Source organism: Delphinapterus leucas, chromosome 2 (genome assembly GCF_059928025.1).
Source record: "Delphinapterus leucas isolate spDelLeu-1000000601 "Yukka" chromosome 2, BTC_Dleu_Yukka2, whole genome shotgun sequence".
Lineage (NCBI taxonomy): Eukaryota > Metazoa > Chordata > Mammalia > Artiodactyla > Monodontidae > Delphinapterus > Delphinapterus leucas.
The window spans coordinates 79,451,351-79,467,415 of record NC_143130.1 but is presented as its reverse complement, the minus strand read 5'-3'; the positions used below and the strand labels follow the sequence as shown (position 1 = coordinate 79,467,415).

At 36.3% G+C, this 16,065-nt stretch overlaps 1 protein-coding gene across 1 annotated transcript in view; it reads right to left on the bottom strand.

Annotated features, from left to right (window-relative positions):
• ALDH1A2 (aldehyde dehydrogenase 1 family member A2) overlaps nt 1-16,065 on the bottom strand; it is a 95,771-nt gene that overhangs the window by 54,328 nt on the left and 25,378 nt on the right. The window contains exons 2-4 of the mRNA XM_022579608.2: nt 5,402-5,506; nt 5,079-5,219; nt 2,086-2,215 (exon numbers count right to left, since the gene is read on the bottom strand). Of these exons, the coding sequence (XP_022435316.1) occupies nt 2,086-2,215; nt 5,079-5,219; nt 5,402-5,506 (376 nt within the window). The remainder of the gene's footprint in view (nt 1-2,085; nt 2,216-5,078; nt 5,220-5,401; nt 5,507-16,065) is intronic.

Sequence of the window (16,065 nt, the reverse complement as noted above, 5' to 3'; positions counted from 1 at the left end):
AATCTTTATCTAATCAATCAAGGTCTTCTCTCCTAAGGAGGCCAAAGAAAACCAAGATACCGTTAGGTGAAATACCAGGTCAAATGTGTACAGCCTTCTGTTTCACCTTATTTCTAAGATATCTCTAAATCATTTGAAAAGATGTTTAAATACCTGAAACATATTTGTTGTCTTAGTGAAATGGCAGGTGGGGTGGGGTGCAAAACAACCAGGGCCTTTGATCCTGATAATTTCCTTTCTGCACTGAAACAGAAGAGGTCAACCTGAAAAGGCTGGCGCATGTCCTGCTCTTGACAACGGTTTTCGTTCCCAGGCCCTCCCACAGGTATGCTTATGCCAGGCAATGACTCTGCCTCACTTAGGCCATTCCTCGATCCTACAAATGAGGCCAGAGAACAGTGGTCCGCAATATCCCAGAGGCAGGAGTGAAGCAAGATTCTGACATTCCTTAAGAACAGTCTTCTCCATCCTTCTGAGTCTGCTGAACGTGGGAAACTTCTGGATGGCAGGGAAGAGTCCCTATAGCCAGAAATGCATTTTCTAAAGACTAACATTCCACGTGTCACCATCATTCACGGAGATAATTTTTAAATAGTCCTTTGAAGCCTCATCTCTGTCCCTTCTCCCTTCTCACTGTGACTTCTTCTCTTCTTGCTAAATGAGGCATCGCAATGGCCACATGGTTGGTGCTGGTCTCTGTATCGTCTCCTCACTACGCAAGGCAGAGAACCCGGCAGCATAGGCATCACCTGGCAGCTTGTTAGGAATACAGAATCTCAGGCCCCATCCTAGACCTGCACTTGAAGAAGATTCCAGGTGATACATATGCACATTCAAGTTTGAGAAGCACTGCTCTAAGCCAGCTACAGTATTAGCCAATCATCCCCTTTTCTGGTAAACCAATCCTCCTGAGCCTAGGAAGGCCCGAACTGGGCACTCCAGAGTCCCCAGCATCACTTTCCACTCTTCCTAGTGTGTACATGGAAAGCAGGCTGTTTTCCGGAGAACACGGGTAGAGTACCTGGCACGTGACTTAGCAGCACCCAGAAGCCACTCAAAAACATGTATCTTCTTTCTTTATATGTATTCACCACTGCCAATATCGTCCTATGTCTTCCAGTTGGTCCCTTTCCTGCCGTGATATCTCTTCTACTCAGTATCTAAAATGGATCTTCTAGTGAAGTGATTCACCAGGCTCTAATGTCAAAGTTTCAGCTCTACAATTTATTTGCTGGGTGAATCAGGAAAACTAACCTTTCTAGGCCTCAGTTTTCTCCTCTGTCAATGAAGATGTTAATAATAACAGTGCCTTCCCCTTGGGGCTGCTGTGAAAGCATTTCATTTGATCTTAGCTACAGCTAGTATTCATGCTCAGACCGAGACCTTTCCCCCAACGTAGTTTGGATACTTTCCCTCTCCTTTAAAGGGCTACAGCACTGACAGGCCAAGCCACACGACTTAGCACCTAACTGTAACTCTCCTGTAGAGATCTTTGTTTTGTGTTACTGGTTTTGTCTCCAAACCTGGATCTTAAAAAAAAGTGTCAGGATGGTGGTTGTTTTTACAGACTGTGAAAGTAACTTATAGGAAATACAGAAAACATAGAAAAATATGAAAAAGAAATAATAAATAATCCATAATCTCACCATTAAGAAAAAACAACTGTTAACATTTTAGAGGATCTCCTACCAAACAAGATCTTAGTTTCAGGAGAGCAAGGGCCAAGTCTTAATCTTCTCAGAATCTTCCCTGGCTTCCCCACACCTAGCGCCTCTCCACACTCCCAGCACCTAACCTACCACAGTGCTAAACACTTTGCAGCTGACAAACACACGCCTGTTCCTTAGCTGAGAGACGTACTGATGTGGCTTGCCCCCACACCTGTGTGTGGACTGTCTGCCTATTGAAATAAGGATACTGTCAGAATTAGTGACATAATCTGTTTAGTTCTTTGTTCGGTTCAAGCTGCTGTAAAAGTGTGCTCAGATCTGTACTCCATGTGACTGCTGTTTGTGTTTGGTGGCAAAAGTGTGTTTCTGGTGAAGCCTCATGTTTCCCTTTTCAACATACTCAGATTACACATACCTACAGGAATGGTCATCCCGTGAATTTTATCAGCCCAGCCTGCGTAGTACCGAAGGGTTTTGATGACTCCTTGCAAATCGACGTAAAAAGCTTGCAGGAACGGTTTGCCACCATTTAGGGATTCCATGGTCTGTAGGAAAAGAAATGGAGAGAACTTTCCAGTGATACACTAAGTAACTTCTACAGCAGAAGAAAACAGGAATAGAGAGAATACAAATGAATCTGAACAATGATGCATACCTGGTCAACTCTGATTTCCCAAATGAAAAGATTTTTAGTACCATCTGTTTAGTTTAGTTTCCAGTAAAAACCACAATGAACTTATATGTGTGTGTTCTTGTGCCTGTGTGTTTCCAGTAACCACTATCCCAAAATATAAACACAACTGGTGATAAGGAAGTGTTCTGCTTGTCAAACCAGCTTCTGTTGTATTAATGATCAGAGCTGCGTGGGGATTTTTCGGAGTCTACACCAGTATTCTGAATCCAAAATGAGGGGCAGGGACATGGGCTTTTATGCAGTTGATGAGACTATAAAACGTTCTCCACACTGCCAAGACCCCTGCTGAGAAATGGAATAGCCACGGTGCACAGCGAGCTTATTTACTACCACCAAGTAAACAAGATCTCCTCTAGGGAAGCTCATACTATTAACAACTTGAGGGCTGTTTTTTCATAAATATTTATGTTAATAACCATGATCTATTAAGAGAGAAGTATCTGGTCCATTTAATAAAAATAGAGTTATTAAGCAGTTTTAGATGATAAATGTTATTATTTTAATGACACATTCCTAAATAGGGTAAATCTGTAACATAAAGAATTACAAATGAACACAATGAAATGAGAAGAGTATTTCGACCTGAGAAATAGTAAAGGTGTTACATATTTAACAAATAAAATAAAAAAAATATGTTTGTAATCTCATGTCCTTCTCTTCAAGGACATTTTACAACACATACTGGTACGAAAATTATTTGAGTGCTGACAAAACTAAAATTGAAATATTTTCCATTCAATGACATGAAAATATTATTTACAGTGCAATTTTTCCACTCACCATGTGTATAAGATGGAACTCATTTTAAAATATCATGTGACCTATTCACTGTATATTGGCTCACCTTTATTTAAGGAAATCAAGTTCTTTCCCAGTCCTTTTTAGAATATTTATACGTCTGTGAGATGAGCATTACATTCTCCACACAGCAGGCAGAGAGCCAAGGTCCTGACAGCATAGACTGAAGTAGAGTCAGTAACCAGAATTGGGCCACCTAAATGGTCCATCCCAATGAGCTGCTGACACCAGCTAAACTTACCTGAGAGTTGCCAGCCCTAAGTTTATTTTCAATTGTGTTCACCTGGGTGCAGTATTAACTTCAGTATTCTGGTCAGGAGCTCCCCCTATATTCTAGAGGCTACCTCTTAACAAAACTCACTCCTCTCATGGCTTGGGAGTGTTTAAAAGTAGAAATCACATTTAAATGTGATGGGAAAAAGGACTTGACCACAGTGAGACATATGTCAGAAACAGGATGGCATATGAATTTTATGACATGAAAATACAACAGCAGAAATTACCTATATCATCATCTAGTAAGTACTGCTAATCTAATGTTATAAATATTCTATGGATTTAACTCAATTAAACAGATACTTACAGACCACCAATGTGCCCCCATTCACCGTTTGTGTCACAAACTATGCTAGGATTACAAAAAATGGAGTAAAATATAATTTTCACTCTCAAAGAAATCATAATCCAGCAAAGAGACAGCATATAGACCAGCATTCCCCCAAGGTGCTCCAAAGAATTCTGTTTTGTACGATATTGACAGGTTAGCCAGAGAAATAGTGTTGAGGCTCCGACAGGTTTGAGAAACACTGAGTAGGGCTTGTCAGAATCTTTAATATGCTAAGTGTCTTATGAATTTCCATGGAACACCTTTTCCCAATATATATAAACACCTCATTGGAAACAGTATTCCTTGAAGTACCAAACTAGAAAATATTTTTATAGATAAATAAATGTTATATATAGCAAGAGTTCTAAACCATCTCCATAAAGGATTCATTTTCGTTTCCACACTATGAACAGACGCATGAAAGGGATGGTAGGAGGGAGAGCCATGGCAGAAACGACACTGAGGAAGAGTACTAATGCTTCCCTCTCCCAAAGCGAACCCAATAGTGCTCTGATTTCCCAAGCAGAAGGTAGAATATAGTGTTCATGGCTTTAATGCCCTGGCTCAACGAGGATGCCCTAAATATTAAATGATCAACTATGGGTCATGCAGGTGGAGATCCCTGCAAGACAGGTATACTGCACAGGCATTCCTAAATGGTTCCAATTTCCAAAAAAGTTGGTATTCTCTAAGAAGCTGACTTTTATTTTTAAAATAGCAACAACAATAACAACAATAAACCACTAGGAGAGGGGACATTCCTTATGTGAGAAAATGATTGTTTTAGTGAAAGAAAGTTGCTGTCTCCTTCTGTCTCTCCTATTAGTTCTAAAAGAACAAAGGGAGCAGAAGGATATGAGAGGTCCATATCATGCTCTCTGCTTCTGAAGGATTCTCTTTAGTCAAGAGGGGCTAACTCTGGAGAGGTAAAACTCTTTTGACTGCCAACAGTAATTTGGTATTGGTTTCCTGCAAGGAGCATGGTGACTCTCCTGTTGCTTGACTGTTTTTGTTCTTTTTGTTGAGGGCGGGAGGAAGGGGGACGAGGAAAGCAGGAAGGTCCTTACCAGTCATGGGAAGCTATGGTTTTGTTCTTCAAAATTCAATAAGAAGAGACTCTCAGCTGGTCCTCCACTTCCCCATCTGATCCCAAAAGCCAAACCTCTCCCATTTTTCATGTGTATTACGTACTCCTTAGCTTGTTCCCCAGGTCTGCTTCACATCATACTTTCAGAAAGACTGAGGAATCTAAATTTCAATGGAATGGTAAATTTGGGGTAAAGACGTGATGCTTTCTTAGGTCACTTACTGCAAGGACTGCCCTGTCTCGTTCCACCAAGTCTGCAAGCTTATCCAACAGACGTCCTCTTTCTGAAGCATCCATCCTTCTCCACACTGAGCCAAGAGAGAAAGCCAGGCGGGCTGCCTGCACTGCTTTGTCTATATCTGCCTGTTAGAGAGGAAGAGACACAAGTGAAGAGAGGGATAGCTACAAATAAAGGTAGAACCGTCTGCTTTCACAAAAAAGGTGATGAATGAACGTCAGTGGTGATGTCTGGAGAGCATAAGTTTATTGCTTTGTTGTCTGAAGGTAGTTATTTCATACGAAATTTTTTTCTAAGACAAACATACCTTGTCTGCTTCTTGAACTTCACACACCTGTTCTCCTGTGGCTGGATTATAGACAGGGAACACTCTCCCACTCTCCGAGTTCTGCCACTCATTGTTAATAAAAATCTAAGGGAGTAGACAACAGAATGGGATCCATGAGACAGGTGACAGGAAGTCAGTCAATGGTGCCGTATTATATGGAAGTACCACAGTAGTAATACTGGCTCTGTATGCTTGCTGCTATATAATTAAAGTATAGAATTTGAAGTGTTACAAGAAACCCTAGATCATTATGCAGTCCAGCCTCACCCCCAATTCAGAAATTTCCTTTGTGATATTTTTAACTCAACATCAGCCAAAGATTAAATATAATTCTTACCTTTAGTGAACCTGTCAACTACTCAGAGAGTCAAACAAGGAAGGAAGGATAGACAGTCTCACATACCTACAAACCACACACTGAGATTGAGGAAGTATTTATTATAGTCCAAGCTCTGGCCAATATCCCAAAAGGGTAGATCGTGGATCAAACTGACAGTCATCCAGCCTTAGCTACTAGTTTCTCTGTCAGAGGAATAAGTGACTTCACAAGGAAATCTGAAGGGTGCTGGAATAAGCATTTGCCTAATTTATAGTCAGATCCTGAACTGAGCAATGACTCTGACCAAACCAACTGGTGAGTTAAACAACTTACATGTGTAAATCCAAGTTAGATTTCTTTCCTTTTGCTGGGTAGGCTATGTGGCTCAGCAAAAGGAAAAGGTCTATAACTTTCAAATGGGTCTCTCTAGGATTTCTTAAGAGCCTTGGTTTCTTTACATAGGAAATAAAGATTATATTAAAATGGCAAAGAAATGGTTTAAGAAATTATTCAAGTCAATTTCTCAGAAGATTTGTAAGATACGCATTAACGAAGGAGGGAAAATATAGGCAAAAACATTAAAAAATTTTTATTGATATTAAGAGAGAAATCCAAACTAATATTTTTGGACTATGAAAGCCCAAAGAATACACAAAGATATTTTACTCTATAAAATTTATGGGGCTTCCCTGGTGGAGCAGTGGTTGAGAGTCCGCCTGCCGATGCAGGGGACACGTGTTCGTGCCCCGGTCCAGGAAGATCCCACATGCCGCGGAGCGGCTGGGCCCGTGAGCCATGGCCGCTGAGCCTGCGCGTCCAGAGCCTGTGCTCCGCAATGGGAGAGGCCGCAACAGTGAGAGGCCCGCGTACCGCAAAAAAATAAAATAAAATAAAAAAATTATGGCACAACAGTGAAAATTTCTGAACCTATGAACCATTCAGTAGTCAGTCAGTTTAGAACAAACACAATGATAAACTGATTTACTACTGCCTGGCATTTTAATAATCACGGACGAGGCTGAGTGTAGATCTACAATTTTAAAAATTAAGTTCTAGATTATGCCAAAGCTTTGCTTTTTCCTTGATTTGATAAAACAATGAGTCTGTGTTGAACGAGTCTTCTTTTCCTGAAGGCTTTTTAAGATAAAGGCGGAGGGGGGGGGGGCGGGAAGACCTTAAACCTGTAAAAGCACTTAATACAAATGTATTGAGCACAAACACAGTGACCTTCTAATTGAGTAACAATTTTTTAAAGTTTTCACTATGAATGTCTAAACATGCTTAACATACTGTATTCATTTGCATAATGTATTCAATAAATGCATAGATATTTCTAGACACAGGAGAGGCAAAAATGATTAAGAGTTCCAGCCTTCCAGGGTCAACAGTCTCTAGTAGTTCATTAAATACTCACAACAACCCTAATGGCAGGATTTTATTATCTCAACTGAAGATGAAAAAATTGAGAGGTTAAAAGTCCGAAGAAGCAGGTTCTCATCGTGGCTCTGATTCAAAGTCTGCTGCTCTTTCCACTACACCGTGGTTTCCAGGACTGCTCAGCCCAAAGAAACACAACTAGTTATGTCCAAGCCTAAATTAGATCTATAGTTCTTGGACTCCTGATCTAGTTCTCTTTTCACTCCATTTAACAAATTTCCTATCATTTCACAGCTCATCAAATCTGCACACTCCTTTGAAATACAATATGATCTCAAAGGTAGCAAAAGAAAAAAATTAAGAGGTTAGTTTCATTAAAGATTCACTTCCAGAGATTATCAGGTTTAAAGAAGAATGGGTCTTGCCAATATTCCTTATTCCTTTTATTCACTATTTGACTGAAACTTCTTAACCCTTGGAACATCATCAGATCCAATTATAGTTTTAAGCTTCTTTGTTGAACAGTTCTAAATGTATGTAAGGATTGATATTTGATGACTTTTATTGTTTCTTAGAGGTCTTCCAAAGATCAAAGAGAAAAATTACTTATTTTTTAATAGAATAAAATTCATTCTCTTACTGTTATCATTTAAGTACACTGATCATTTTGTCAATCTAAAATACATTATGGGATCTTAGTGAGCTTTTCCTGTATCTTGAAACATATTGCTAATTTCATCATTCTCAGAATTATTTCATCACTCATCACTTATTTCCAACTGTGCTTAAAAAAACCTTAAAATAATAAGGAAACAAAAACATTATGGAACTGTCTAGAAATGAATAAACACATCCCCACTATTTCATCATCCTTTGGTTTTATTATTGTATTATCCAAAGTAATGCATTATGTCTCAAAAGGGTATAAATAAAGAAGTGTGGAGACACCATCTTTGTCATATTCTTTTTACCTTTCACTGAACACAGTTAAGAATTCAGAATTTTTCATTTCTGTCCATAATGAGAAAGAGAAGAAAACTAATAGAAAAAGGCATTTCATAACTGTTAGATGAGTCAGACGCTGAAGGCAAAGAGACAGAAACACTAGAGACTGCTGATGAGGGTGAAATTGACTGTATAAGCAAAATCTTGGACTATGAGTCTTTAGGATAAATAAATGCATTTTCTCCAAATTAATAATCAGAGAGCAAACAAGATACTTATCAACACAAAAAGGAAATATGACAGTCTAACCCAACTAGTCATTAATAGGAAGGACTTAATAACTTAAAACCATCCTGTTTTGATAAGAGAACATGTAAGAATTCTTTTATCTTTCATGATATTTGCGGGTAAAAATTTACCTGATGTGATTCAAAAATGGAAACATGCTGAAGGTAGGTGTATACACCAAGGTGACTGGAGTACAGATATTACGTAGAAATAAAAAAGTTCATTGGATTGATCAATCTAATTTACATTTATAAAACTAAAAATGAAAATGCTTTTGTAATTATGGAAGAAAAATGGCCATGCTCTCTTCTACAAAATTATGAGCCTTCAAACTTTTCAACAGTATTACATTATGATAATGCAAATGCAAGAAGAACCAGAAGTAACAGTAAGATACAACCTATAAGAGATGTGTTTAAAATCTGCCATCAGTATTTATGGCATAAATATTTCCAGTTTCAAACATGATGGCTGATGAGTAGTTAGTTGTATTCAAAGGCCATTGCTCACTTCAGGTACATATACCTCCAATACCAGGAAAATATGGAAGAAAAATTGGTTTTGTTATGTTTAAATTCTTGTTCTGTTGTTTTCACTGTCTCTTAACTTTCACTTTTCTAAATTTTTCATAAAATAACTTTATTTTAAAACTTTATAGCCTCCATTGGACCCAGATGGTAAATGTGATGACTATTTTTCCTGGTATGCCAAACATTAAAATATTTGATAGTTTTACTATACTATTATTTCTTATAGACCTAGCCTTATGACACTTAAAAAACAAAGGAAAGCAAATTCCTCCAAAATACTTGAAGGTTTTCATCTTCTCTGAGCAATTTCAAAAGTTCTGAATGCTGTCTAAAGTGTTCTTCTCTGACCAGGGCTCCTTAAAAAACAATATATCTCAGGGCTCTAGAGGGAAAGGACAAGATGATCCTGGAATATTATGGTGCCAGAAATCAAGTACATGCTCAGAAACTGATGGGGACATATCAAAAGGACACAGGAGCCAACATGAAGGGGCTCCCAATGGCCAATACTGGGACAATTTAAGCAACAAAACAAATAGTGATAGTAATGGATTATTACCCAAAGAATAAAAAAGGCACCCAAGAGTCCAAAATGATATAAATTTTTTATGAATAAATAAATGGGGGATAAGGAAAAGCTGTTCTTAACAGTAGAATTCAAACTAATAGCTGTCAAAGAATGATGGAATTAGATTACCACCAATGTGTCAAATCCCACAATTGTAATTGTTTCAGGCAAATATCATCAATGGATGGTAAAATTAGTGGGTAAAAGTATAATGAAAAATTGGATGTTTATGTAGTTTCAAAGTATCTCCCCTAAAGATGCTTATTAATGACAAAGTAGAAAATAGTAACTTATCATTGGAGAAACTTGGCAGACAGCACCTTAATCAAGTGATCAAAGTTAACATCACCAGTAATGGGAGAAATTGATCTTTCTTAACATTTCATCTGCTTGTCCTACTGATAATTAGAAAGCTGTGTTGAAATCTCCCACTTTGGTGGTAGATTTGTCAATATATCCCTTAGCTCTATCATTTTTATACTTATAAATTTTAGGTTATTTTATTAGTGAATTTAAGTGGAACTATTAGATTCTCTGATAAAACAAAACCATTTATCAATATGAAGTGACCCTCTTTATTACTAATGAAGCTTTGTGTCTTAAAGACTATTTTGTTTAATATTAGTAAAGCCATGTAAGCTTTTCTTTAGTATTTTCCTGATAGATCTTTTCCCATCATATTACTCTCTCTCAATTACATCTTTATTATTTTCATGTGTCCCTTTAAATGATGTATGGCTATGTTTTATTTTATTCAATATGAAAACCTGTGTCTTTTAACTGGCCAGTTTAATACATTTGTATTTATTGTGATCATATTTTGTGTTAAATAATGTACCGTGTGATATTTGGACCTAATGCTTTTTATTTGTCTTGCTTTACTTTACTTCCTGTCTTCTCCCATCTTGCCTCTTTTTTCAACTTGATTAATGTTTGTTGTTTGTTTTATAATTTCCCTCTTTTATTGGTTTGGAAATTGTACATGACCTTTCATGTACATGAACACGTACATCTTTCAAGAACATGAACATCTTTCATGTTCTTTCACTGATTATCCACGATATTTTATCATGCATATCTAAGAAAATTAAGTATAAAGTTAATATATATCTTAACATTCCTCCCAAACAATTATGAGGGCCTTAGAACACAAAATCTAATCACTCTTCTCCAGGGGCATGTTATAAAATTATTATTTTATACAGAGAAGGATTTCTTATATTTAATAAGATTTAAAAATGTTTATTCTCATGATTTCTTAGAATTTCATTTAGTAAATATTTGTTGGGGTAAAGTCTCAATTCTGAACATATATTTATTGCACCCTCATACTCAAAAGATACTCCCAGAAGGTTACTCAATTCTAGGGAGACAATCATTTTCTCACAATACTTTGAGAACATTATTCCAATATTTTCTATCTTGCAATGGTGTTTACAAGAAATCTCTGCTGTAAGTCTCTGGTTATCATTTCTTTGTTGATGATTTGCCTCTTCTGTCTGGTTGCTTTTCAGATCTTGTCTTTGTCTCAGTGTTTTAAGATTCATCACAATATGTCTATCAATTTCTTTTTTATTTTGATTGTGAAGCATTGTGCTTGCAGCATCTCTGAGTTTTTGTCTCTTATAATTTCTGGATATTCTTAATCACTATCATCATTTCCTTGAATATCAATCTTTCTGTTCTCTGCTCTGGAACTCCAACTCCATCCTCAATGTCTTTAACCATTCATATTTTCCATCTCTTTTTAAAAATATTTTATGTAAACATAGCTTTGTTGTGTTTGTAAATATGTGAAAAAATACTCTTCTAAACAATTCAAACTATACAGGAAAGCAAAGAGAAGGTAAAAAATCAACTCAAATTTCATCATCCAGAAATAACTAAGGTTCACATATTCATGACCATCCTTCTAGACATGTCTGTAGGCAGATATACACACACACACAATTTTACGAAACAAGATCAATTGTACATGAGCTTTAGAATTTGCTTTTTAAAAAGTTAACAATATGCTATAGACGTTTTTAATGGTTTCTTTGGACTCCAATGTGTATTTCTGTGTGTATGTATATAGGTGCGTGTGTGCACGCATGCATGTGTGTGCATGGGTGTAGCTTAATGTATTCAATCAGCCCTCTACTGAAAGACATTTAAGTTGTTTCTGTTCTCCTTTTTCCTCTGTGCTGCAGTTGAATAATTTATTCAGATCTATCATTCAGCTCTCTTTACTAGGGTCTAATCTGCTAATTTCAATGTTTATATTTTTATTTCTAAAAGTTCTACTTTGTTCTTTTTCAAATCTGCGTGGTCTTTTTGTTTTTGTATTAAAACTTAATACTTTAATTTTTAAAACAGTTTTAGGTTTACAGAAGACTGAGCAGACAGTACACAGAGGTTCCATATACCTGCTATTCCCCTCCTCAGTTTCTTCTGTTTTTAATATCTTGCTTTAGTGTTGTACATTTGTTACAACTGATGGACCAGTATTGATAAAGTCCATAGATTAAATCAGGCTTCACTCTTTGTGTTATACAGTTCTATGGGTTTTGAAAAATGCATAATGTCATGTATCCACCATCACTTAGCACAGAATAGTTTCTTCACTGCCCTAAATATCCTGTGCTCCACCAATTTATCCCTCCCTGTTCCCCCTAAACTCCTGACAAACACTGATCTTTTTACTGTCTCCTTCATTTTGCCTTTTCCAGAACATCATATAGCTAGAATCATATAGGAGGTAGCCTTTTCAGACTGGTTTCTTTCACTTAGCAATGTGCATTAAGGATGCAATGCATAAAAAATATTGCATCCTTCATGTTTTTTCACGGCTTACTAGCTCATTATTTCTTAATGCTGAATAATATTCCATTTATGGATGTGCCACAGTCTGTTTATCCATTCACTTTTTAAAGGACATCTTGGTTGCTTCCAGTTTGGAGGAATTAAGAATAAATTTGCTATTAACAGCCATATGCAGGTTTTTGTGTGAACATAAATTATCAGCCCATTTGGGTAAATGCCTAGGAGAGTGCTGGATCACATAGCAAGACTATTCTTAGCTTTGTTAGAAAGTGCCAAACCGTCTTCCAAAGTGACTGTACCATTTTGCATTCCTACCAGCAATGAATGAGAGCTCTTGTTGCTTCACATCCTTGTCAGCATTTGGTGTTGTCAGGTTTGTTTTGTTTCATTTTGTTTGGATCTTAGCCATTTTAATAGATGTTCAATGGCACCTCATTTTAGTTTGAAATTCCCCAATGACATATGGTGTCAAGAATTTTTTCATATGCTTATTTGCTGTCTGTGTATCTTCCCGGGTGAGGAATCTTAGATCTTTTGCCCATTATTTAATTGAGTTGTTTTCTTAGTGCCGAATTTTAGAGTTCTTGATATAATTCGGACACAAGTTCTTCATCTAACATGTGATTTGCAAATATTTTCTGTCAGCATGTGGCTTGTCTTTTCTCTTTTGCAGTACGTTTTGCAGATCAGTTTTTCATTTTAAGGAAGTCCAACATATCATTTTTTCCTTCCATGGATCATGCTTTTAGTGTTGTATCTAAAAACTCATTGCCAAACCCAAGGTCACCTATATTTTCTCCTATACTATCTTCTAAGATTTTTATAGTTTTGCATTTTACATTAGGTCTATGATCCATTTTGAGCTAATTTTTGTGAAAGGTGCAAGGTCAGTGTCTCGATTCATTTTTGCATGTGGATGTCTAGTTCTAGCACCATGTCAAAAAGACTATCCCTTCTCAATTACTGCCTTTACTCCTTTGTTAAAGATCACTGACTATATTTGTGTGGATTTACTTCTGGGCTCTCTATTCTATTCCATTGACCTATTTGTCTATTCTTTTACCAATAGTACATTGTCTTGATTACTGTAGCTTCACAGTAAGTCTTGAAGTTGGGTACTGTCGATTCTACAACTTTTTTCTTCTCCTTCAATATTATTGGCTCTTCTGCCTTTCCATATAAACCTTAGAACCTGTTTATTGATATCTACAAAATAACTTATCAGGATTGTGACTGGGATTGCATTTAATCTACAGATCAAGTTGGAAAGAACTGACATCTTGACAATACTGAGTTGTCCTATCCATGGGATATCTCCCCATTTATCTAGATTTCCTTTAATTAATTCCATCAGAGTTCTACATTTTTCCTCATAAAGATCTTGTACATATTTTGTTAGGTTTGTACCTAAGTATTTCTCGTTTTTGTGGCAATACAAATGGCACTGTTTTTCTTATTTCAAATTCCAAGTATTCATTGTTGGTGTATAGGAAAGCAAATGACTTTTGTATATTAACTTTGTGTCATGCAACCTTGTTATAATCACTTATTAATTCCAGAGGCTATTTTTGTTTTTCTGGGTTTTTTTTTTTTTTGGTCAATTCTAGGGATTTTCTACATAGAAACCATATCATAAGCAAAGACACTTTTATTTCTTCCTTCCCAATCTGTATACCTTTTATTTCTTTTTCTTATCTTAACTGTATTAGCTAGGACTTCCGGTACAATGTTGAATAGGAACTCAACATTGAAGAGAGACTATTTTGCCTTGTTCCCAGTCATAGAGAGAAAGCATCTAGTTCCTCACCATTAAGTATGGTATTAGCTATAGGTTTCATATAGATGTTCTTTATCAAGTTAAGGAATTTCCCTTCTATTCCTGGTTTACTGAGAGTTTTTAACATGAATGGTTGTTGGATTTTGTCAAATGCTATTTATGTATGTATAGATATTATCACATGATTTTTCTTCATTAGCCTGTTGATGTGACAGATTACAGTAATTGATTTTTGACTACTGAACCAGTCTTGTACACATGGAATGAATTCCAGTTGGCTGTGGTATATAATACCTTTTAAACATTGTTAGATTTTATTTGCTAATATTTTTGAGGATTTTGTATTTATGTTAACGAGAGACATCAGTTTGCTGTTTTCCTTTCCTGTAATGTCTTTCTGGTTTTAGTATTAGAGTAATGCCAGCCTTATAAAATGAATTAGGAAGTGTTCCTTCTGCTTCTATTTTCTGGAAGAGATTATAGGGATTGGTATGCTTGGTAGAAGTCACCACTGAAACCATGTGGACTGATGGATGTTTAATGGGGGAGGTTATTAATTACTGATTCAATTTCTTAAACAGGTATAGGTCTAACCAGGCTTAGCCAGTATGAGTCTCCATCCTCAGCTCTCACCATCAACTATTCATTCCTTTTGTGTCTCTTAGGCCAATCTCAGGAGAACAGCAGTTGATTGGGTTCCAGTACATCTTTTCAAGCCAGTCTTCAGATGTAAATTAAATGACTGCCCTTGGGTCCAAACACCTGGAACCAGGAAGCAGAAGGTCAAGCAGTACAGTTTGAGGCCATTTAAACTCTAAGTCCTGGGTCAGGATAACTTACAATCAAAAGAACCATGGAGGGGCAGGCAAGAAGTGATGACTATTTCAGGACTGGGTGCCAATTTGGTAGATGTTGGGATTTTAAATATTGGTAATGTCTTTGGTTTTGGTGTCAGGGTAATGCTGGTCTCAAAGAATAAGCTGGGAAGTATTCTCTCCTCTTTAATTTTCTGGAAGAGTTTATGTAGTAGTGGCATTATTTTTTCCTTAAACATTTGGTAGAATTCACCAGCAAAGGCATCTGGGCCTGGAGTTTTCTTTGTGAGAAAGTTTTTTAGCAACAATCTCTATTTCTTTAATAAATATGGAGCTATTCAAATTATCTATTTCTTCTTGTGTTTTAGTAGAATGTCTTTTTAAAAATTTGCCCATTAGTTATCAAATTTGTGAGCATGGAGTTGCTCATAATATTCCTCTGTTATCCTTTTAACGTCCATGATGACTTCTTTCTCATTTCTGATATTAGTAATTTGTGTCTTCTCTTTTTTTCTCTTTATTAGCCAGGCTAGATGTTTATCAATTTTATTGATCTTTTCAAAGAACCAGCCTATGGTTTCATTTATTTTCTCTATTGTTTTCCTGTTTTCAATTTCACTGATTTCTGGTATAATTTATTATTATTTTTCTTCTGCTTGACTTAGGTTTACATTGCTCTTCTTTTTCTCGTTTGTTAAGGTAGAAGCTTAGACTATTTATTTTCTAATATATGTACTCAGTGCTATAACTTCCCCTCTAAACATTTCTTTCATTGCATCTCACCAACTTTGATAAGTTGTATTTTCATTTATTTCAAAATATTTTTAATTTGAGACTTATTCCTTGATCCATGTGTTATTTAGAAATGTGTTGTTTAATCTCCAAATATTTTGGGATTTTTCCAGGTTATCTTTCTGTTATTAATTTATGGCTTAATTTCACTGTAATCTGAGAGTATATTTTTTATATGATTTCTATGCTTTCAATTTTGCCAAAGTGTGCTTTATGGCCCAGAATGTGATCTAACTTGGTTGAATGCTTCATGTGAACTTGAGAAGAACGTGTATTCTGCTGTTGCTGGATGGAGGTTTAGTTTACTATTCCTAGAACTAGTATTGGCATTTTGCTTCTAGAGAAAACTCAGCCTTTGCATTTTCCTTCAGCCCCTTGATTTGTTTTCAGATCACTGTTCTTTTAAGTAAGCAATACATTAAAAATA